This window comes from Schistocerca piceifrons, chromosome 11 (assembly GCF_021461385.2).
Source record: "Schistocerca piceifrons isolate TAMUIC-IGC-003096 chromosome 11, iqSchPice1.1, whole genome shotgun sequence".
Classification (NCBI taxonomy): Eukaryota; Metazoa; Arthropoda; class Insecta; order Orthoptera; family Acrididae; genus Schistocerca; species Schistocerca piceifrons.
Window position 1 is genome coordinate 16,635,051 of NC_060148.1, and position 23,152 is coordinate 16,658,202.

Consider the following 23,152-nt stretch of genomic DNA (forward strand, 5'->3'; position numbering starts at 1 on the left):
CCTTAATTTGAGGAAGAAATTTCTGAGAATGGATGTTAGGAGCACAGCATTGTACGGGAGTGGAACATGTACTCTTGGAAAACAGAAAAAGAATGGAATTAAAGCATTTGAGATGTGGTTCTACAGAAGGATGTTGAAAATTAGGTGGACTGAAAATGTAAGGAATGAGGAGGTTCTCCGCAAAATCAGTGAGGAAAGGAATAGATGCAAAACAATAACAAGGAGGAGGGATGGGTTGGTAGAACATTTGAGACATCAGGAAATAACTTCTATAGTACTAGAGGGAGCTGTAGGAGGTAGCCGGCCGTTGTGGCCCAGCGGTTCTAGGCGCTACTGTCTGGAATCGCGCGACCGCTACGGTCGCAGGTTCGAATCCTGCCTCGGGCATGGATGTGTGTGATGTCCTTAGGTTAGTTAGGTTTAATTAGTTCTAAGTTCTAGGCTACTGATGACCTCAGAAGTTAAGTCGCATAGTGCTCAGAGCCATTTGAACCATTTGAACATAATGTGTATCCACAGGACATGTCACCTGTAGTTGAGTAAGGGATTCCTGGCCATGGGAAGACTACTAGTATTGAACATAGACCTTAATTTGAGGAAGAAATTTCTGAGAATGGATGTTAGGAGCACAGCATTCTACGGGAGTGGAACATGGACTCTTGGAAAACAGAAAAAGAATGGAATTAAAGCATTTGAGATGTGGTTCTACAGAAGGATGTTGAAAATTAGGTGGACTGAAAATGTAAGGAATGAGGAGGTTCTCCGTAAAATCAGTGAGGAAAGGAATAGATGCAAAACAATAACAAGGAGGAGGGATGGGTTCGTAGAACATTTGAGACATCAGGAAATAACTTCTATAGTACTAGAGGGAGCTGTAGGAGGTAGCCGGCCGTAGTGGCCGAGCGGTTCTAGGCGCTACAGTCTGGAATCGCGCGACCGCTACGGTCGCAAGTTCGAATCCTGCCTCGGACATGGATGTGTGTGATGTCCTTAGGTTAGTTAGGTTTAAGTAGTTCTAAGTTCTAGGGGACTGATGACCTCAGAAGTTAAGTCGCATAGTGCTCAGAGCCATTTGAACCATTTGAACATAATGTGTATCCACAGGACATGTCACCTGTAGTTGAGTAAGGGATTCCTGGCCATGGGAAGACTACTAGTATTGAACATAGACCTTAATTTGAGGAAGAAATTTCTGAGAATGGATGTTAGGAGCACAGCATTGTACGGGAGTGGAACATGGACTCTTGGAAAACAGAAAAAGAATGGAATTAAAGCATTTGAGATGTGGTTCTGCAGAAGGATGTTAAAAATTAGGTGGACTGAAAATGTAAGGAATGAGGAGGTTCTCCGCAAAATCAGTGAGGAAAGGAATAGATGCAAAACAATAACAAGGAGGAAGAATGGGTTGGTAGAACATTTGAGACATCAGGAAATAACTTCTATAGTACTAGAGGGAGCTGTAGGAGGTAGCCGGCCGTTGTGGCCCAGCGGTTCTAGGCGCTACTGTCTGGAATCGCGCGACCGCTACGGTCGCAGGTTCGAATCCTGCCTCGGGCATGGATGTGTGTGATGTCCTTAGGTTAGTTAGGTTTAAGTAGTTCTAAGTTCTAGGCTACTGATGACCTCAGAAGTTAAGTCGCATAGTGCTCAGAGCCATTTGAACCATTTGAACATAATGTGTATCCACAGGACATGTCACCTGTAGTTGAGTAAGGGATTCCTGGCCATGGGAAGACTACTAGTATTGAACATAGACCTTAATTTGAGGAAGAAATTTCTGAGAATGGATGTTAGGAGCACAGCATTGTACGGGAGTGAAACATGGACTCTTGGAAAACAGAAAAAGAACAGAATTAAAGCATTTGAGATGTGGTTCTACAGAAGGATGTTGAAAATTAGGTGGACTGAAAATGTAAGGAATGAGGAGGTTCTCTGCAAAATCAGTGAGGAAAGGAATAGATGCAAAACAATAACAAGGAGGAGGGATGGGTTGGTAGAACATTTGAGACATCAGGAAATAACTTCTATAGTACTAGAGGGAGCTGTAGGAGGTAGCCGGCCGTTGTGGACGAGCGGTTCTAGGCGCTACAGTCCGGAACCGCAGGTGCTGCTACGAATCCTGCCTTGGCCATGGATGTGTGTGGTGTCCTTAGGTTAGTCAGGTTTAAGTAGTTCTAAGCCTAGGGGACTAATGACCTCAGATGTTAAGTCCCATAGTGCTGAGAGGCATGTAGGAGGTAAAGCTGTAGATGAAGACAGAGATCAGAGTACATCCAGCAAATAATTGAGGGCGTAGGTTGCAAGTGCAACTCGGAGATGAAGAGGTTAGCACAGGAAACGAATTCGTGGCGGGCCGCATCAAACCAGTCAGAAGACTTATGACTGAAAAAAATGTCTTGCGCAAAACGTTTCTGCCGTACAAGGAATCGTGTTTCTTCTGAAATGAACGATGATGATACGAGATAAGTACTGCCATTCAGGTCACAAACAAGCCCACTCCTGACAATCATGAGATCCTCAGCCAATGGAGCTGTTCCCATGCTGTATGAAGCAAATAGCAAATCTGTCTCCTAGTTGTCGGCAGTTTGGCAGACCTTGTCCCATTACCACCTGGTCAAGTAGCTCCTCAGTTTGCACCATGAGGCTGAGAGTAGCTCATGCCACTCCTCGCTCCAGGAAAAAACCCTGGCAGGACCAAGAATAAAAATGGTTACAATGGCTCTGAGCACTATGGGACTTAAGTTCTGAGGTCATCAGTCCCCTAGAACTTAGAACTACTTAAACCTAACTAACCTAAGGACACCACACACATCGATGCCCGAGGCAGGATTCGAACCTGCGACCGTAGCAGTCGCGCGGTTCCAGACTGTAGCGCCTAGAACCGAACGGCCACTCCGGTCGGCGCACCAAGAATAGAACTCAGGACTGCCACATGGCAGTTAGCCACACTAACCACTCAGTTACGGAGGTAGACTGCTATAATAATAATAATAATAATACAATAATAAAAAATGGTTATGGTCCTGATCGTTATTATCATCATTCTGCTCCCGACAAGAATAAGATGGAGAATAGTGGTGAATAAAATTGAGGATCTATGAGATGAGGATCACTTCGGCTGTCGGAAAGGTAAATGCAGCAGAGAGGCCGATCTGCCGTTGTGATCAATAATCGGAGCGAGATTTAAGAAAAATCGAGATATTTTCATAGGATTTGTTCTCCCGCAAAAAGCATTCGACAATCTAAAATGGTGCACAGTGTTCTAAATTCTGAGAAAACTGGAGTAAGTGTATAGGGAAAGAGCGATAGTATAAAATATATACAATAATCAAGAGGGGAAAATAAGACTGAAGGACCAACAATGAAGTGCTCGGATTAAAAAGGTGAAAGACAGGGATGAAGGCCTCTGTTGTTCAGTCTACACATCGACGGTGCAATGATGTAAATAAAAGAAACATTCGGGAGTCAGATTAAAATTCAGGTTGGAAGGATGTCAATGGTAAGATACGCTGATGACATTGCTTTTGTTCCTAAAAGTGAGGCGTGAACCGTCTAAAGAATACTGAATACGTGTTGAGGGTGGTTCATAGAAAGTCGAAAATAATGAAGCATGCCAAAAAAATAAGATTAGCCATAAAGTTAGTATCAAAATTGGGGACCACAATGTACACGAGGTCAAGAAAGTGACTGATGAAGCACAGGCAAAGCAGGTTAGCACAGGAAAAGGGGCATACTTGGGAAAAGAAGTATGCTAGTATCAGTTATCACTCTTAATTTCGCAAAGAAATTTCTGAGAATGTACATTAGCATTATTCAAAATTGACTCGTGGACTGTGGGGGAAGCAGAGAAGAAAGAGAATCGAAGTCTTCAGAATGAGATTTTCACTCTGCAGCGGAGTGTGCGCTGATATGAAACTTCCTGGCAGATTAAAACTGTGTGCCCGACCGAGACTCGAACTCGGGACCTTTGCCTTTCGCGGGAAAGTGCTCTACCAAGGTAGGAGACGAGATACTGGCAGAAGTAAAGCTGTGAGGACCAGGCGTGAGTCGTGCTTCTGTAGCTCAGATGGTAGAGCGCTTTCCCGCGAAAGGCAAAGGTCCCGAGTTCGAGTCTCGGCCGGGCACACTGTGTTAATGTGCCATGAAGTTTCATATCAGCGCACACTCCGCTGCAGAGTGAAAATCTCATTCTGGAAACATCCCCTAGGCTGTGGCTAAGCCATGTCTCCGCTATATCCTTTCTTTCAGGAGTGCTAGTTCTGCAAGGTTCGCAGGAGAGCTTCTGTAAAGTTTGGAAGGTAGGAGACGAGATATTGGCAGAAGTAAAGCTGTGAGTACCGGCCGTGAGTCGTGCTTCGGTAGCTGAGATGGTAGACCGCTTGCCCGCGAAAGGCAAAGGTCCCGAGTTCGAGTCTCGGTCGGGCACACAGTTTTAATCTGCCAGGAAGTTTCATATCAGCGCACACTCCGCTGCAGAGTGAAAATCTCATTCTGGAAACATCCCCCAGGCTGTGGCTAAGCCATGTCTCCGCTATATCCTTTCTTTCAGGAGTGCTAGTTCTGCAAGGTTCGCAGGAGAGCTTCTGTAAAGTTTGGAAGGTAGGAGACGAGATATTGGCAGAAGTAAAGCTGTGAGTACCGGGCGTGAGTCGTGCTTGGGTAGCTCAGATGGTAGAGCACTTGCCCGCGAAAGGCACAGGTCCCGAGTTCGAGTCTCGGTCCGGCACACAGTTTTAATCTGCCAGGAAGTTTCAGAATCGAAGTGTTTGAGATGTGCTGCTATAGAGGGATGTTGAAAATTAGGTGGATAGGTAAGATAAGAACGAGGTACTTTTTCAGAAATTGAAAATTATGGAAGATGTTCAGAACATAGACAAGAAGAAGCCACTGGATGATAAGACATCTGAGAATAAATAGGGTCGTACTAAAGGGAAAAACAGTAGGACATAGAGGTTGGAGTACGCAAATAATTGAGAACATAGGGTGCAGCCACGTGGCGTAGCCATGCGGTCTGAGGCGTGTTGTCACAGTTCGCGCGGCTCCCCCCGTTGGAGGTTCGAGTCCTCCCTCGGGCATGGGGGTATGTGTTGTCCTTAGCGTAAGTTAGTTTAAGTTAGAGTAAGTAGTGCATAAGCCTAGGGACCTATGACCTCAGCAGTTTGCTCCCATAGTCCTTACCACAAATTTCCAATTTTACATAGGGTGCAAGTGCTTTTCCGAAAGTCAGATGGTATATCGCCAGACTCATATATTCTACACACCAACGTGAATAGTCGTTTTGTTGCCACTTCCCCCAATGATTTTAGAAATTCTGATGGAATGTTATCTATCCCTTCTGCCTTATTTGACAATAAGTCCTCCAAAGCTCTTTTAAATTCCGATTGTAATACTGGATCCCCTACCTCTTCTAAATCGACTCCTGTTTCTCCTTCTATCACATCAGACAAATCTTCACCCTCATAGAGGCTTTCAATGTATTCTTTCCACCTATCTGCTCTCTCCTCTGCATTTAACAGTGGAATTCCCGTTGCACTCTTAATGTTACCACCGTTGCTTTTAATGTCACCAAAGGTTGTTTTGACTTTCCTGTATGCAGAGTCTGTCCTTCCGTCAATCATATCTTTTTTGATGTCTTCGCGTTTTTCCTGCAGCCATTTCGTCTTAGCTTCCCTGCACTTCCTATTTATTTCATTCCTCAGCGACTTGTATTTCTGTATTCCTGATTTTCCCGGAACATGTTTGTACTTCCCCCTTTCGTCAATCAACCGAAGTATTTCTTCTGTTACCCATGGTTTCTTCGCAGCTGCCTTCTTTGTACCTATGTTTTCCTTCCCAACTTCTGTGATGGCCCTTTTTAGAGATGTCCATTCCTCTGCAACTGTACTGCCTACTGCGCTATTCCTTATTGCTGTATCTATAGCGTTAGAGAACTTCAAACGTATCTCGTCATTCCTTAGTACTTCCGTATCCCACTTCTTTGCGTATTGATTCTTCCTGACTAATGTCTTGAGCTTCAGCCTACTCTTCAGCACTACTATATTGTGATCTGAGTCTATATCTGCTCCTGGGTACGCCTTACAATCCAGTATCTGATTTCGGAATCTCTGTCTGACCATGATGTAATCTAATTGAAATCTTCCCGTATCTCCCGGCCTTTTCCAAGTATACCTCCTCCTCTTGTGATTCTTGAACAGGGTATTCGCTATTACTAGCTGAAACTTGTTACAGAACTCAATTAGTCTTTCTCCTCTTTCATTCCTTGTCCCAAGCCCATATTCTCCTGTAACCTTTTCCTCTACTCCTTCGCCTACAACTGCATTCCAGTCGCCCATGACTATTAGATTTTCGTCCCCCTTTACATACTGCATTACCCTTTCAATATCCTCATACACTTTCTCTATCTGTTCATCTTCAGCTTGCGACGTCGGCATGTATACCTGAACTATCGTTGTCGGTGTTGGTCTGCTGTCGATTCTGATTAGAACAACCCGGTCACTGAACTGTTCACAGTAACACACCCTCTGCCCTACCTTCCTATTCATAACGAATCCTACACCTGTTATACCATTTTCTGCTGCTGTTGATATTACCCGATACTCATCTGACCAGAAATCCTTGTCTTCCTTCCACTTCATTTGACTGACTCCTACTATATCTAGATTGAGCCTTTGCATTTCCCTTTTCAGATTTTCTAGTTTCCCTACCACGTTCAAGCTTCTGACATTCCACGCCCCGACTCGTAGAACGTTATCCTTTCGTAGATTATTCAACCTTTTTCTCATGGTAACCTCCCCCTTGGCAGGCTTCCTCTCGGAGATCCGAATGGGGGACTATTCCGGAATCTTTTGCCAGTGGAGAGATCATCATGACACTTCTTCAATTACAGGCCCCATGTCCTGTGGATACGCGTTATGTGTCTTTAATGCAGTGGTTTCCATTGCCTTCTGCATCCTCATGTCGTTGATCATTGCCGATTCTTCCGCCTTTAGGGGCAATTTCCCACCCCTAGGACAAGAGAGTGCCCTGAACCTCTATCCGCTCCTCCGCCCTCTTTGACAAGGCCGTTCCCAGAATGAGGCTGACCTCTTATGCCGGAAGTCTTCGGCCGCCAATGCTGATTATTTATCAAAATTTAGGCAGTGGCGGGGGTCGAACCCGGGACCGAAGACGCTTTCATTATTAATCAAAGATGCTACCCCTAGACCACGGGTCACAGAAATGTGTTAACTATTTTACAGAAACACAGTAGAATATTGCTGGTATCGAGAGGTTGAGGTGAGGTGCCGTAATGGTTACGTAATTCAAGTACCATTACAACAGGGATCGTGATGAAATTAACCTTTACTTATCGATGCACTCAAAAGTGCAATACAGTGTAGTCATACCTTCCATGAAGAATTGTAGACTGTACTGTGGTTTGGCCAGTGGCCTTACTGCGGTGGTAACACCAGTTCTTGTCAGATATCCGAAGTTAAGCGCTGTCGGACTGTGCTAGCAGTTGGTTGGGTGACCGTCTGGGTCTGCCGCGTGCTGTTAGCAAGTGGGGAGCCCTCAGCCCTTGTGAGGAAAACTGAGGAGGTACTTGACTGAGAAGTAGCGCCACCAGTCATGAAAACTGACAATGGCTGGGAGAGCAGTGTGCTGACCACATGACCCTCTGTGTCCACATCCAGTGACGCCTAAGAGCTGAGGATGACATGGTATCCAATCGGTGCTGTTGAGCCTTCAACGCCTGTTCAGACGGTGTCTGTTTTTTGTATTGTGTATTGCCATTAGAGCACGAATATGAAGCAATAGTATCCACTATTGATAGAATGGGTCAGGAACATCTGCTTTCCTACCTGCTGGTTTTCACATCCCTTCATTCCCTTATCAGAAGTGCCGAGCAGTTGGCAGGTAGTTCATAACCGCTCAGGACGGTCGCTCCTTATGGAACACTCCAAAGATATGCATAACATAAATGTCACAGGTGCGCCGTCTATGACAGATTTGACGTTGGACTTCCCTAGTCCAACATTCGCAATTGGTTTGGCTGCTTCCTATGCTAAACGTCGACACTGTAATCTGTTTTGGAACAAGAGAATATCTTTCTGAGAGGAAGGGTAAATTTTCATTACTGCTAGCATTGTCTAGATTCCAGAATAAACAATTACATTGTTGTTTGTGTTATATTGTGATTAGATAACAATCTGAAGTAAAGTTTACGAGGCATGATGTAAGAATCGACCAGTTAGGTGTCTGAATGCAGAAGCAATTCCAGGGCGGAGGTTACCAAATCACCACACACCCCAAAGACATGTTGGCTGTGTTCTTGAAACAGTAATCAGATAACTGGGTGAGCATACCTTTGCAGCAGAATGTGCTGGAACAAGGGGACGATGGATGATACCAGTACATCGTTGACACTTTCGAGTCCGTTTCGCGGTGGTGACACCAGCTTTCATTGGCTACGATAATCCGCTCCAGGAACGTGTTACCTTAAACATTGACATGCATTAGGCGATTCATGCAAGCAGCTATCCAGTTTCCTTTTTGTTGGGCATTCAACGTCTGGCTGCAAACTTACCAGTAGACGTAACTCCTGCTGGATAATGTGTTGCAATTACTGTAGCTGGTGTTAAGATTCTTGGTTATGCATCGCCAACCGCTCTTTTGTCATTGTCCATAATGGCTGATGCTGGCCTCCGTGATTGACTGGCGTCTCGTGTCAAATCGCGACCAGCACAAAACTTGGTGCACCATTCCACGACCACGGTTTTCGACGGACATGCTGCCCCACACACGTTCTTTATTGGTCTGATGGGAGTCTACTGCTTTTTATCCTTCTGCAGCCAAGAATAGAGTAACAGTACTTTGGTCCCGTTTGAATGCGTTCGATAATAACGTCGCCACATTGCACGTTTCTGCGTTTAGAGAACGCTCATTGGAAACACATGGATGCTACACTAACACCTTGCCTACATTCAGTGCTTGTATGCCTGCACTGGAGTTGCATTGGGTTGTATATAAGCTGTAACAACGCCCTCACAGAGAACTTTTTGATCGCCCACTTTATATTGAATTCCGACAAACCATGAGGGAATATAAAGGGTGTATTGAGGAAGAAACTGAGGACAGGAACCCATGTCCAGAAACGTCATCCAACGACACCACAGAGTGTCGAAGTTAGGGGTCCGCGTGACCGCTACGGTCGCAGGTTCGAATCATGCCTCGGGCATGGGTGTGTGTGATGTCCTTAAGTTAGTTAGGTTTACGTGGTTCTAAGTTCTAGGGGACTGATGACCTCAGATGTTAAGTCTCATAGTGCTCGGAGCCATTTGAACCATTTATTTGAAGTTATAGGTGCCGGCGCGTTCGACTAGGCGACTTCGTACGCTGACGGACCGTAGCCAGAACACCTGGCAATGTTGTTTGGTTTTCAGTAATCGCGAGTGATAGCCAGGACCGGCAGTGGACAAGACGGAGCTAGCTGCTACACACATCAAAAAAGGTTTTGCATCACCCCAGTTCCCAGAACGCCAGAAGATAGACGTCGACTGTGGATATTGCCCTTTGACTGTTCAGAGATGTCACCAATCCCGCCCAAAGATGTAAACAACCACGCATGAGCAGCGCCTATTAGACGGAGGGGGTCCGACAGCCGATCAGTTCCAGTCATTCCACCAGGAAGGAGGTACACGGCTCGTGTTGTCTGTAGTTCAACCGTGCCTAGACGGTCAATACCGCCGTTACTTTGTTCCAGGAAGGGCTCTCAACAAGGGAAATGTCCAGGCGTCTCGGAGTGAACCAAAGCGATGTTGTTCGGACGTGGAGGAGATACAGAGAGACAGGAACTGTCGATAACATGCCTCGCTCAGGCCGCCCGAGGGCGGCTACTGCAGTGGATGACCGCTATCTACGGATTATGGCTCGGAGGAACCCTGACAGCAACGCCACCATGTTGAATAACGCTTTTCGTGCAGCCACAGGACGTCGTGTTGCGACTCAAACTGTGCGCAATAGGCAGCACGATGCGCAACTCCACTCCCGACGTCCACGGCGAGGTCCATGTTTGCAACCACGACACTGTGCAGCGCGGTACAGATGGGCCCAACAACATGCCGAATAGACCGCTCAGATTTGGCATCAGGTTCTCTTCACCGATGAGTGTCGCATATGCCTTCAACCAGACAATCGTCATATATCTGGAGGCAACCCAGTCAGTTTGAACACCATAGGCACACTGTCCAGCGAGTGCAGCAAGGTGGAGTTTCCCTGCTGTTTCGGGGTGGCATTATGTGGGGCCGACGAACGCCGCTGGTGGTCATGGAAGGGGCCATCCTCCGACCGATAGTGTAACCGCATCGGCAGCATATTGGTGAGGCACTCGTCTTCATGGACGACAATTCGCGCCCCCATGGTGCACATCTTGTGGACGACTTCCTTCAGAATAACGACATCGTTCAACTAGAGTGGCCGGCATGTTCTCCAGACATGAACCCTATCAACATGCCTGGGATGGATTGAAAAGGTCTGTTTACGGACGGCGTGACCCACCAACCACTCTGAGGTTCAAAAGTGGTTTAAATGGCTCTGAGCACTATGGGACTCAACTGCTGAGGTCATTAGTCCCCTAGAACTTAGAACTACTTAAACCTAACTAACTTAAGGACATCACAAACATCCATGCCCGAGGCAGGATTCGAACCTGCGACCGTAGCGGTCTTGCGGTTCCACTCTGAGGTATCTACGGCGAATCCCCGTTGAGGAGTGGTACAATCTGGACCAACAGTGCCTTGCTGAACTTGTGGATGGTATTCCACGACGGAAACAGGCATGTGTCAATGCAAGAGGACGTGCTACTGGGTGTTAGATGTACCGGTGTGTACAGCCATCGGGACCACCTGTTATGAAGGTCTCGCTGTAAGGTGGTACAACATGCAATGTGTGTCGTTTTAATGAGCAATAAAAGGGTGGAAATGCTGTTTATGGTGATCTCTGTTCCAATTTTCTCTACAGGTTCCAGAAGTCTCGGAAGCGAGGTGATGCAAAACTTTTTTGATGTATGTATGTAGATGTGTTTTGTCTTCTGTGAATGAGATGCTCCATTACCATGGAAGACGACAGTTTCAGACATTTGCAGTTTATTTGTCTCCCATATATTTATTCACATTTTCGGAAATAAATTGTGAATGGAAACGCATGCCCGAAACCGTGATCCACCAAGGCAACAGAGCGTTGCATTCATAGGAGAAAAGACCTTTCTGTGCATCATTGAGTAACAAGCAACAGTTCGAGACGTTCCGCCTATGGTCCATCAGCATACATAGTCACGTTTCCTGCCGAAGGGGTGGCGTAGTCGTAGATGCTGGGGCCTGTAACTTCGGCGCTCTGTGGCGTCGTAGGATGACGTTTCTGAACACAGGTTCCCATCCTCAGTTTTGTTCCTCGAGACACTCCCTACAGCGCCTCAACGTTTGTCAGAGTCGTTATGGGACACCCTGTACATACTATAGGGTATCCCAGGGGGAATGGTCAGTATTCAGCGGTACGACTGAAACGATCATTTGAAACAAAAAAGTCTAGCAATCATGAGCTCTAAATTATATACCTTAAGATCTATGAATATTTCTTAATCTTAGATGCTGTGAGACACTTCCCTTCCACTTTTCTTCTTGGGTTCTGCATGTTGATAGGTGAAAGTATGGATCAAAACAAGAAAATTTCCAATAGAAAGGGACTGTAAAGTGCTCACTTTAAGAACAATAAGCATCTTCGTTAGTGCAAAACACATTCTTCTTATGGACACCTGCTCACAGCTCTTAAGTTATACATTTTGGAACCCATGTTTTCTACACATTTTCTTCTTGTTGTAGTCCATATTACGACCTCAGAATGTTTTTGGGTTCAGTCCTGGTTCACTGTGTGTGTGTGTGTGTGTGTGTGTGTGTGTGTGTGTGTGTGTGTGTGTGTGTGTGAGTGAGTGTGTCGTTTTGGCTTGGTGAGCCATGTGTACTGTGCAAGATATACGGCTTTCGCTCATTTTGACACCTCCACACTTGTTGCAGGAGACACGCTGAAGATTCCAGACTCTGTGATGGGCATCACGTTCCTGGCGGCTGGAACCAGCGTTCCAGAGGCGGTCTCCAGCGTGATCGTCGCTAAGCAAGGTACTTGTCATTCGTTTCCTCCTCAGCAATCTAATTTGCAATTTGCATTTTCCTATTATTACTAATGTGGACTCCGCATCGTGTATTCAAAGACAGGAGTGCACATAGCGCAAGTCCTTCTTAGCAAGTTGTGAAGAAGTGGAAGGCGAAAATAAATAACACATTTTTCTTTTGCCCTGTAAAGACAATGAAATTCATCCCTACAGAAGGACTGTCTTCTTACTTTGCTTATACCAGCCCCCACCCCCTTTTTTTGCGCCATCGGTCTTATGAGCGATTTGACGCAACCCACCACTAATACCTTTCCTGTGCCATCTTCATCTCAGAGTAGCACTTGCAACCTACGTCCTCAACTATTTACTGGATGTATTCTAATCTCTGTCTTCCTCTACAATTTTTGCCCTCTACAGCTTCCTCTAGTCCCGTGGAAGTCATTCCCTCATGTCTTAGCATACGTCCTACCATATTGTCCTCCTTATCAGTGTTTTCCACATATTCCTTTCCTCTCCGATTCTGCGCGGAATCTCCTCATTCCTTACCTTACCTGTCCACCTAATTTTCAACATTTGTCTTCAACACCACATCTCAAATGCTTCGATTCTCTTCTGTTCCGGTTTTCCCACAGCCATTGTTTCACTACCATACAATGCTGTACTCCAGACGTACATCCTCAGAAATTTCTTCCTCAAATTAAGGCCGATATTCGATATTAGTAGACTTCTCTTGGGGAGGAATGCCCTTTTTGCCATAGCTAGTCTGCTTTTGATGTCCTCCTTGCTCAGTCCATCATTGGATACTTTACTGCCTAGGTAGCAGAATTCCTTAACTACTTCGTGACCATCAATCCTGATGTTAAGTTTCTCGCTGTTCTCATTTCTACTACTTTTCATTACCTTCGTCTTTCTTCGTTTTACTCTCAGTCTGTACTCATTAGACCGTTCATTCCGTTCAGCAGATCATTTAATTCTTCATCACTTTCACTCAGGATACCAATGTTGTCAGTGAATCATATCATGAATTTCCTTTCACCTTGAATTTTAATTCTGAACCTTCCTTTTATTTCAATCATTGGTTCTTCGATATACAGAGTAATAGGGGCGAAAGACTACATACCTGTCTTACATCATTTTTAATCCCAGCACTTCCTTCTTTGTCTCCACTCTTAGTATTCCCTCTTGGTTCTTCTACATGTTGTATATTACCCCTCTCCCTATAGCATACCCATACTTTTCTCAGAATATCAAACATCTTGCACCCTTTTACATTATCGAACGCTTTTCCCAGGTCGACAAATCCCATGAACGTGTCTTGATTTTTCTTTAGTCTTGCTTCCATCATTAAACGCAATGTCAGAACTGCCTCTGTCGTGCCTTCACATTTCCTAAAGCCAAACTGATCGTCATGCAGCGCATCCTCAATATTCTTTTCCATTCTTCTGTATATTATTCTTGTAAGCAACTTGGGCGCATGAGCTGTTAAGCTGATTGTACGATAATTCTCGCACTTGTCAGCTCTTGCCATCTTCGGAATTATATGGATGGTGCTTTTCCGAAAGTCAGATGGTATATCGCCAGACTCATACATTCTACAGACCAACGTGAATAGTCGTTTTGTTGCCAGTTCCCCTTATGATTTTAGAAATTCTGGTGGAATGTTATCAAATCCTTCCGCCTTATTTGACCTTAAGTCCTCCAAAGGTCTAAATTCGGATTCTAATTCTGGATCCCCATGTACAGACAGTAAAATTCCTCCTTACGAAAGGAATGTCTCCTAAGTTTTCTTATACCCATTGTAGCCAGCAAAATAGCAGGGTGGGTTTAATTGTGGTGCTCTAAAATTTTTTCACATTGCAAACAGTGAATGCTACTGTGCTCTTCTCACAGACACTGGACGGTATTCCAACAGGAGCCTTCCAGAAGTCGTTCGAGAACTGGAAGCAGTTCCAGTGCAGCTGTTGAAGCGAACAATACTGATGCGGGCAATCATACGTTACATTTTCGTGTCCGCTAAATTTCTTTTGAAGTCTGTTGTTGTGGTCTTCAGTCCTGAGACTGGTTTGATGCAGCTCTCCATGCTACTCTTTCCTGTGCAAGCTTCTTCATCTCCCAGTACCTACTGAAACCTATATCCTTCTGAATCTGCTTAGTGTATTGATCTCTTGGTCTCCCTCTATGATTTTTACCCTCCACGCTGCCCTCCAATGCTAAATTTGTGATCCCTTGATGCCTCAAAACATGTCCTACCAACCGATCCCTTCTTCTAGTCAAGTTGTGCCACAAACTTCTCTTCTCCCCAATCCTATTCAATACTTCCTCATTAGTTACGTGACCTACCCACCTTATCTTCAGCATTCTTCTGTAGCACCAGATTTCGAAAGCTTCTATTCTCATCTTGTCCAAACTGGTTATCGTCCATGTTTCACTTCCATACATGGCTACACTCCATACAAATACTTTCAGAAACGACTTCCTGACACTTAAATCTATACTTGATGTTAACAAATTTCTCTTCTTCAGAAACGATTTCCTTGCCATTGCCAGTCTACATTTTATATCCTCTCTACTTCGACCATCATCAGTTATTTTACTCCCTAAATAGCAAAACTCCTTTACTACTTTAAGTGTCTCACTTCCTAATCTAATTCCCTCAGCATCACTAGATTTAATTTGACTACATTGCATTATCCTCGTTTTGCTTTTGTTGATGTTCATCTTATATCCTCCTTTCAAGACACTGTCCATGCCGTTCAACTGCTCTTCCAAGTCCTTTGCTGTCTCTGACAGAATTACAATGTCATCGGCGAACCTCAAAGTTTTTACTCCTTCTCCATGAATTTTAATACCTACTCCGAATTTTTCTTTTGTTTCCTTTACTGCTTGCTCAATATACAGATTGAATAACAGCGGGGAGAGGCTACAGCCATGACTCAGTCCCTTCTCAACCACTGCTTCCCTTTCATGCCCCTCGACTCTTATAACTGCCATCTGGTTTCTGTACAAATTGTAAATAGCCTTTCGCTCCCTGTATTTTACCCCTGCCACCTTTAGAATTTGAAAGAGAGTATTCCAGTTAACGTTGTCAAAAGCTTTCTCTAAGTCTACAAATGCTAGAAACGTAGGTTTGCCTTTTCTTAATCTTTCTTCTAAGATAAGTCGTAAGGTTAGTATTGCCTCACGTGTTCCAACATTTCTACGGAATCCAAACTGATCTTCGCCGAGGTCCGCTTCTACCAGTTTTTCCATTCGTCTGTAAAGAATTCGCGTTAGTATTTTGCAGCTGTGACTTATTAAACTGTATCAGCCCAATATCGAGCCACATCCCGTGCTTCGTTCTTGGCAAGGTGTGGGTCGTCACGGTGGGGCAGTTCGGATATTAAAGATGACGTTCCATGTCCTGGAGTTCACCACAGTCGTATTTCTTGTCTGTTTCGTCATTTACGCCCCGTTTAAGTAGATTTGTTTTGAATACCGCCACACACATTCCCATGCAATTTAGTGTTCTGCTGGGCCTTTCCTTCAAGGCAGGATAATCCTTTGGGGAGCTCATTTACCTCGATACTAAGAAATCTCCTGTGGGATTTAAGCCTGCCAGGTTGGCATGCAGCAACATGTAGGCCATAGACACTGAAGACCTTGCCGTCGTGGGCCCATACAATCCTCTCCATCCATCCTCTGTAGGCCATAGTGCTCATCGAAAGTCTGCTTAAACTTTTCTGTGTGTTCACGTGCCGTTCTTCAGGATCTGACAATCAGGCGACCTTATACATCTTCCCAAATAATTTATTTTTAGGCTTGTATTGACTGTTTTGGCAGATGCATATTCCACCATCGAAAAGTAGAGTACTTGGGTGGTTGTTCTTAATATAGTCCGTCTGATTCCCCGTTTACTATTAGCTACTTTCGCCAATATTTTGTTCCTGGCAGCAACGTTTTTGTGGGTCCTCTCACAGTGATGTTTAACGAGTTTTGTTGTTCCCCACCTAGTTCCTCTGAGGTCTTTATTTCTCTGGTAACAGCCAGGTCATCGGTATACAAGAAATGGGTAGCATGATCTGGTGTTGATTGATCATTTGTGTATAGTTGACATAAAATCGAAATCAGAATAAAAGTAAAATAAAAATCTGCCTCTTTACTTTACTATCCCTTGTAATAATGAAAGACGAAGGTGGACTTTACAGCTGTCCCCTACAGTAAGCTGTTCCTTACTGTACATGTCCTGGGGGTTGACATAAGGGACAGGCTCAGTGGGGCAAGGGTGGCCGAACAGCTGATGTGTGGGCAGTTTTACCATAGTGTGTCTCCCCAGAGGGTGGCCATGTGGGCACAGAGGCAGTTTGGCAAGGGTGTGTGAACAGCTGATGTGTGGGCAGTCTTACCCTATTGTGTCTGCCACGAGGGTGTCCATGTGGGCACAGGGACAGTTGGGCAAGGGTGGCCAAACAGGTGATGTGTGGACAACCTTACCGTAGTGTGTCTGCCCTGAGGGTGGCCATGTCGTCAAGGGACAGTCGGGCAAGGATGACCGAACAGCTGATGTGTGGGCAGTTTTACCATAGTGTGTCTCCCCTGAGGGTGGCCATGTGGGCACAGAGGCAGTTTGGCAAGGGTGTGTGAACAGCTGATGTGTGGGCAGTCTTACCCTATTGTGTCTGCCACGAGGGTGTCCATGTGGGCACAGGGACAGTTGGGCAAGGGTGGCCAAACAGGTGATGTGTGGACAACCTTACCGTAGTGTGTCTGCCCTGAGGGTGGCCATGTCGTCAAGGGACAGTCGGGCAAGGATGACCGAACAGCTGATGTGTGGGCAGTTTTACCATAGTGTGTCTCCCCTGAGGGTGGCCATGTGGGCACAGAGGCAGTTTGGCAAGGGTGTGTGAACAGCTGATGTGTGGGCAGTCTTACCCTATTGTGTCTGCCACGAGGGTGTCCATGTGGGCACAGGGACAGTTGGGCAAGGGTGGCCAAACAGGTGATGTGTGGACAATCTTACCGTAGTGTGTCTGCCATGAGGGTGTCCATGTGGGCACAGGGACAGTTGGGCATGGGTGGCCGCACAGCTGATGTGTGGGCAGTCACGCCCAAGTGTGCCAGTCCTGTGGGTGGCCATGTGGGCACAGCCACAGTTGGGCAAGGGTCGCCAAACGTCAGATGTGTGGACAGCCGTGCCATAGTGTGTCTGCCCAGAGGGTGGTCGTGTGGGCACTGGGACAGTTGGGCAAGGGTGGCTGAACAGGTGATTTGCGGACAATCTTACCGTAGTGTGTCTGCCCTGAGGGTCGCCATGTCGTCAAGGGACAGTCGGGCAAGGATGACCGAACAGCTGATCTGTGGGCAGTTTTACCATAGTGTGTCTCCCCTGAGGGTGGCCATGTGGGCACAGAGGCAGTTTGGCAAGGGTGTGTGGGCAGTCTTACCCTATTGTGTCTGCCACGAGGGTGTCCATGTGGGCACAGGGACAGTTGGGCAAGGGTGGCCAAACAGGTGATGTGTGGACAATCTTACCGTAGTGTGTCTGCCATGAGGGTGTCCATGTGGGCACAGGGACAGTTGGGCATGGGTGGCCGCACAGCTGATGTGTGGGCAGTCACGCCCAAGTGTGCCAGTCCTGTGGGTGGCCATGTGGGCACAGCCACAGTTGGGCAAGGGTCGCCAAACGTCAGATGTGTGGACAGCCGTGCCATAGTGTGTCTGCCCAGAGGGTGGTCGTGTGGGCACTGGGACAGTTGGGCAAGGGTGGCCGAACAGGTGATTTGTGGACAATCTTACCGTAGTGTGTCTGCCCTGAGGGTCGCCATGTCGTCAAGGGACAGTCGGGCAAGGATGACCGAACAGCTGATGTGTGGGCAGTTTTACCATAGTGTGTCTCCCCTGAGGGTGGCCATGTGGGCACAGAGGCAGTTTGGGAAGAGTGTGTGAACAGCTGATGTGTGGCCAGTCTTACCCTAGTGTGTCTGCCATGAGGGTGTCCATGTGGGCACAGGGACAGTTGGGCAAGGGTGGCTGAACAGCTGGTGTGTGGGCAGTCTCGCCCAAGTGTGCCAGTCCTGTGGGTGGGCAAGTGGGCACAGCCACAGTTGGGCAAGGGTCGCCAAACGTCAGATGTGTGGACAGCCGTGCCATAGTGTGTCTGCCCTGAGGGTGGTCATGTGGGCACTGGGACAGTTGGGCAAGGGTGGCCGAACAGGTGATGTGTGGACAATGTTACTGTAGTGTGTCTGCCCTGAGGGTGGCCATGTCGTCAAGGGACAGTTGGGCAAGGATGACCGAACAGCTGATGAGTGGGCAGTTTTACCATAGTGTGTCTCCCCTGAGGGTGGCCATGTGGGCACAGAGGCAGTTTGGCAAGGGTGTGTGAACAGCTGATGTGTGGGCAGTCTTACCCTAGTGTGTCTGCCATGAGGGTGTCCATGTGGGCACAGGGACAGTTGGGCAAGGGTGGCCAAACAGGTGATGTGTGGACAATCTTACCGTAGTGTGTCTGCCCTGAGGGTCGCCATGTCGTCAAGGGACAGTTGGGCAAGGATGACCGAACAGCTGATGTGTGGGCAGTTTTACCATAGTGTGTCTCCCCTGAGGGTGGCCATGTGGGCACAGAGGCAGTTTGGCAAGGGTGTGTGAACAGCTGATGTGTGGGCAGTCTTACCCTATTGTGTCTGCCATGAGGGTGTCCATGTGGGCACAGGGACAGTTTGGCATGGGTGGCCGAACAGCTGATGTGTGGGCAGTTACGCCCAAGTGTGCCAGTCCTGTGGGTGGGCATGTGGGCACAGCCACAGTTGGGCAAGGGTCGCCAAACGTCAGATGTGTGGACAGCCGTGCCATAGTGTGTCTGCCCAGAGGGTGGTCGTGTGGGCACTGGGACAGTTGGGCAAGGGTGGCCGAACAGGTGATGTGTGGACAATGTTACTGTAGTGTGTCTGCCCTGAGGGTGGCCATGTCGTCAAGGGACAGTTGGGCAAGGATGACCGAACAGCTGATGAGTGGGCAGTTTTACCATAGTGTGTCTCCCCTGAGGGTGGCCATGTGGGCACAGAGGCAGTTTGGCAAGGGTGTGTGAACAGCTGATGTGTGGGCAGTCTTACCCTAGGGTGTCTGCCATGAGGGTGGCCATGTGGGCACAGGGACAGTTGGGCAAGGGTGGCCGAAAAGCTGATGTGTGGGCAGTCTTGACCAAGTGTGCCAGTCCTGTGGGTGGGCATGTGGGCACAGCCACAGTTGGGCAAGGGTCGCCAAACGTCAGATGTGTGGACAGCCGTGCCATAGTGTGTCTGAACTGAGGGTGGCCATGTCGTCAAGGGACAGTTGGGCAAGGATGACCGAACAGCTGATGTGTGGGCAGTTTTACCATAGTGTGTCTCCTCTGAGGGTGGCCATGTGGGCACAGAGGCAGTTTGGCACAGGTGTGTGAACAGCTGATGTGTGGGCAGTCTTACCCTAGTGTGTCTGCCATGAGGATGTCCATGTGGGCACAGGGACAGTTGGGCAAGGGTGGCCAAACAGGTGATGTGTGGACAATGTTACTGTAGTGTGTCTGCCCTGAGGGTGGCCATGTCGTCAAGGGACAGTTGGGCAAGGATGACCGAACAGCTGATGAGTGGGCAGTTTTACCATAGTGTGTCTCCCCTGAGGGTGGCCATGTGGGCACAGAGGCAGTTTGGCAAGGGTGTGTGAACAGCTGATGTGTGGGCAGTCTTACCCTATTGTGTCTGCCATGAGGGTGTCCATGTGGGCACAGGGACAGTTGGGCAAGGGTGGCCAAACAGGTGATGTGTGGACAATGTTACTGTAGTGTGTCTGCCCTGAGGGTGGCCATGTCGTCAAGGGACAGTTGGGCAAGGATGACCGAACAGCTGATGAGTGGGCAGTTTTACCATAGTGTGTCTCCCCTGAGGGTGGCCATGTGGGCACAGAGGCAGTTTGGCAAGGGTGTGTGAACAGCTGATGTGTGGGCAGTCTTACCCTATTGTGTCTGCCATGAGGGTGTCCATGTGGGCACAGGGACAGTTTGGCATGGGTGGCCGAACAGCTGATGTGTGGGCAGTTACGCCCAAGTGTGCCAGTCCTGTGGGTGGGCATGTGGGCACAGCCACAGTTGGGCAAGGGTCGCCAAACGTCAGATGTGTGGACAGCCGTGCCATAGTGTGTCTTCCCAGAGGGTGGTCGTGTGGGCACTGGGACAGTTGGGCAAGGGTGGCCGAACAGGTGATGTGTGGACAATGTTACTGTAGTGTGTCTGCCCTGAGGGTGGCCATGTCGTCAAGGGACAGTTGGGCAAGGATGACCGAACAGCTGATGAGTGGGCAGTTTTACCATAGTGTGTCTCCCCTGAGGGTGGCCATGTGGGCACAGAGGCAGTTTGGCAAGGGTGTGTGAACAGCTGATGTGTGGGCAGTCTTACCCTAGGGTGTCTGCCATGAGGGTGGCCATGTGGGCACAGGGACAGTTGGGCAAGGGTGGCCGAAAAGCTGATGTGTGGGCAGTCTTGACCAAATGTGCCAGTCCTGTGGGTGGGCATGTGGGCACAGCCACAGTTGGGCAAGGGTCGCCAAACGTCAGATGTGTGGACAGCCGTGCCATAGTGTGTCTGAACTGAGGGTGGCCATGTCGTCAAGGGACAGTTGGGCAAGGATGACCGAACAGCTGATGAGTGGGCAGTTTTACCATAGTGTGTCTCCCCTGAGGGTGGCCATGTGGGCACAGAGGCAGTTTGGCAAGGGTGTGTGAACAGCTGATGTGTGGGCAGTCTTACCCTAGTGTGTCTGCCATGAGGGTGTCCATGTGGGCACAGGGACAGTTGGGCAAGGGTGGCCAAACAGGTGATGTGTGGACAATGTTACTGTAGTGTGTCTGCCCTGAGGGTGGCCATGTCGTCAAGGGACAGTTGGGCAAGGATGACCGAACAGCTGATGAGTGGGCAGTTTTACCATAGTGTGTCTCCCCTGAGGGTGGCCATGTGGGCACAGAGGCAGTTTGGCAAGGGTGTGTGAACAGCTGATGTGTGGGCAGTCTTACCCTATTGTGTCTGCCATGAGGGTGTCCATGTGGGCACAGGGACAGTTTGGCATGGGTGGCCGAACAGCTGATGTGTGGGCAGTTACGCCCAAGTGTGCCAGTCCTGTGGGTGGGCATTTGGGCACAGCCACAGTTGGGCAAGGGTCGCCAAACGTCAGATGTGTGGACAGCCGTGCCATAGTGTGTCTGCCCAGAGGGTGGTCGTGTGGGCACTGGGACAGTTGGGCAAGGGTGGCCGAACAGGTGATGTGTGGACAATGTTACTGTAGTGTGTCTGCCCTGAGGGTGGCCATGTCGTCAAGGGACAGTTGGGCAAGGATGACCGAACAGCTGATGAGTGGGCAGTTTTACCATAGTGTGTCTCCCCTGAGGGTGGCCATGTGGGCACAGAGGCAGTTTGGCAAGGGTGTGTGAACAGCTGATGTGTGGGCAGTCTTACCCTAGGGTGTCTGCCATGAGGGTGGCCATGTGGGCACAGGGACAGTTGGGCAAGGGTGGCCGAAAAGCTGATGTGTGGGCAGTCTTGACCAAGTGTGCCAGTCCTGTGGGTGGGCATGTGGGCACAGCCACAGTTGGGCAAGGGTCGCCAAACGTCAGATGTGTGGACAGCCGTGCCACAGTGTGTCTGAACTGAGGGTGGCCATGTCGTCAAGGGACAGTTGGGCAAGGATGACCGAACAGCTGATGTGTGGGCAGTTTTACCATAGTGTGTCTCCTCTGAGGGTGGCCATGTGGGCACAGAGGCAGTTTGGCACAGGTGTGTGAACAGCTGATGTGTGGGCAGTCTTACCCTATTGTGTCTGCCATGAGGGTGTCCATGTGGGCACTGGGACAGTTGGGCAAGGGTGGCCGAACAGGTGATGTGTGGACAATGTTACAGTAGTGTGTCTGCCCTGAGGGTGGCCATGTCGTCAAGGGACAGTTGGGCAAGGATGACCGAACAGCTGATGAGTGGGCAGTTTTACCATAGTGTGTCTCCCCTGAGGGTGGCCATGTGGGCACAGAGGCAGTTTGGCAAGGGGGTGTGAACAGCTGATGTGTGGGCAGTCTTACCCTAGTGTGTCTGCCATGAGGGTGTCCATGTGGGCACAGGGACAGTTGGGCAAGGGTGGCCAAACAGGTGATGTGTGGACAATCTTACCGTAGTGTGTCTGCCCTGAGGGTCGCCATGTCGTCAAGGGACAGTTGGGCAAGGATGGCCGAACAGCTGATGTGTGGGCAGTTTTACCATAGTGTGTCTCCCCTGAGGGTGGCCATGTGGGCACAGAGGCAGTTTGGCAAGGGTGTGTGAACAGCTGATGTGTGGGCAGTCTTACCCTATTGTGTCTGCCATGAGGGTGTCCATGTGGGCACAGGGACAGTTGGGCATGGGTGGCCGCACAGCTGATGTGTGGGCAGTCACGCCCAAGTGTGCCAGTCCTGTGGGTGGCCATGTGGGCACAGCCACAGTTGGGCAAGGGTCGCCAAACGTCAGATGTGTGGACAGCCGTGCCATAGTGTGTCTGCCCAGAGTGTGGTCGTGTGGGCACTGGGACAGTTGGGCAAGGGTGGCCGAACAGGTGATTTGTGGACAATCTTACCGTAGTGTGTCTGCCCTGAGGGTCGCCATGTCGTCAAGGGACAGTCGGGCAAGGATGACCGAACAGCTGATGTGTGGGCAGTTTTACCATAGTGTGTCTCCCCTGAGGGTGGCCATGTGGGCACAGAGGCAGTTTGGGAAGAGTGTGTGAACAGCTGATGTGTGGCCAGTCTTACCCTAGTGTGTCTGCCATGAGGGTGTCCATGTGGGCACAGGGACAGTTGGGCAAGGGTGGCTGAACAGCTGGTGTGTGGGCAGTCTCGCCCAAGTGTGCCAGTCCTGTGGGTGGGCAAGTGGGCACAGCCACAGTTGGGCAAGGGTCGCCAAACGTCAGATGTGTGGACAGCCGTGCCATAGTGTGTCTGCCCTGAGGGTGGTCATGTGGGCACTGGGACAGTTGGGCAAGGGTGGCC

The 23,152-nt window shown here is 48.6% G+C and overlaps 1 protein-coding gene across 2 annotated transcripts in view; it reads left to right on the forward strand.

Annotated features, from left to right (window-relative positions):
• The window catches only part of LOC124719992 (sodium/potassium/calcium exchanger 3), a 684,419-nt gene that overhangs the window by 631,413 nt on the left and 29,854 nt on the right, over positions 1-23,152 (forward strand). For both annotated transcript variants that reach the window (XM_047245220.1, XM_047245219.1), the window contains exon 8: positions 12,048-12,149. In XM_047245220.1, the coding sequence (XP_047101176.1) occupies positions 12,048-12,149 (102 nt within the window). The remainder of the gene's footprint in view (positions 1-12,047; positions 12,150-23,152) is intronic.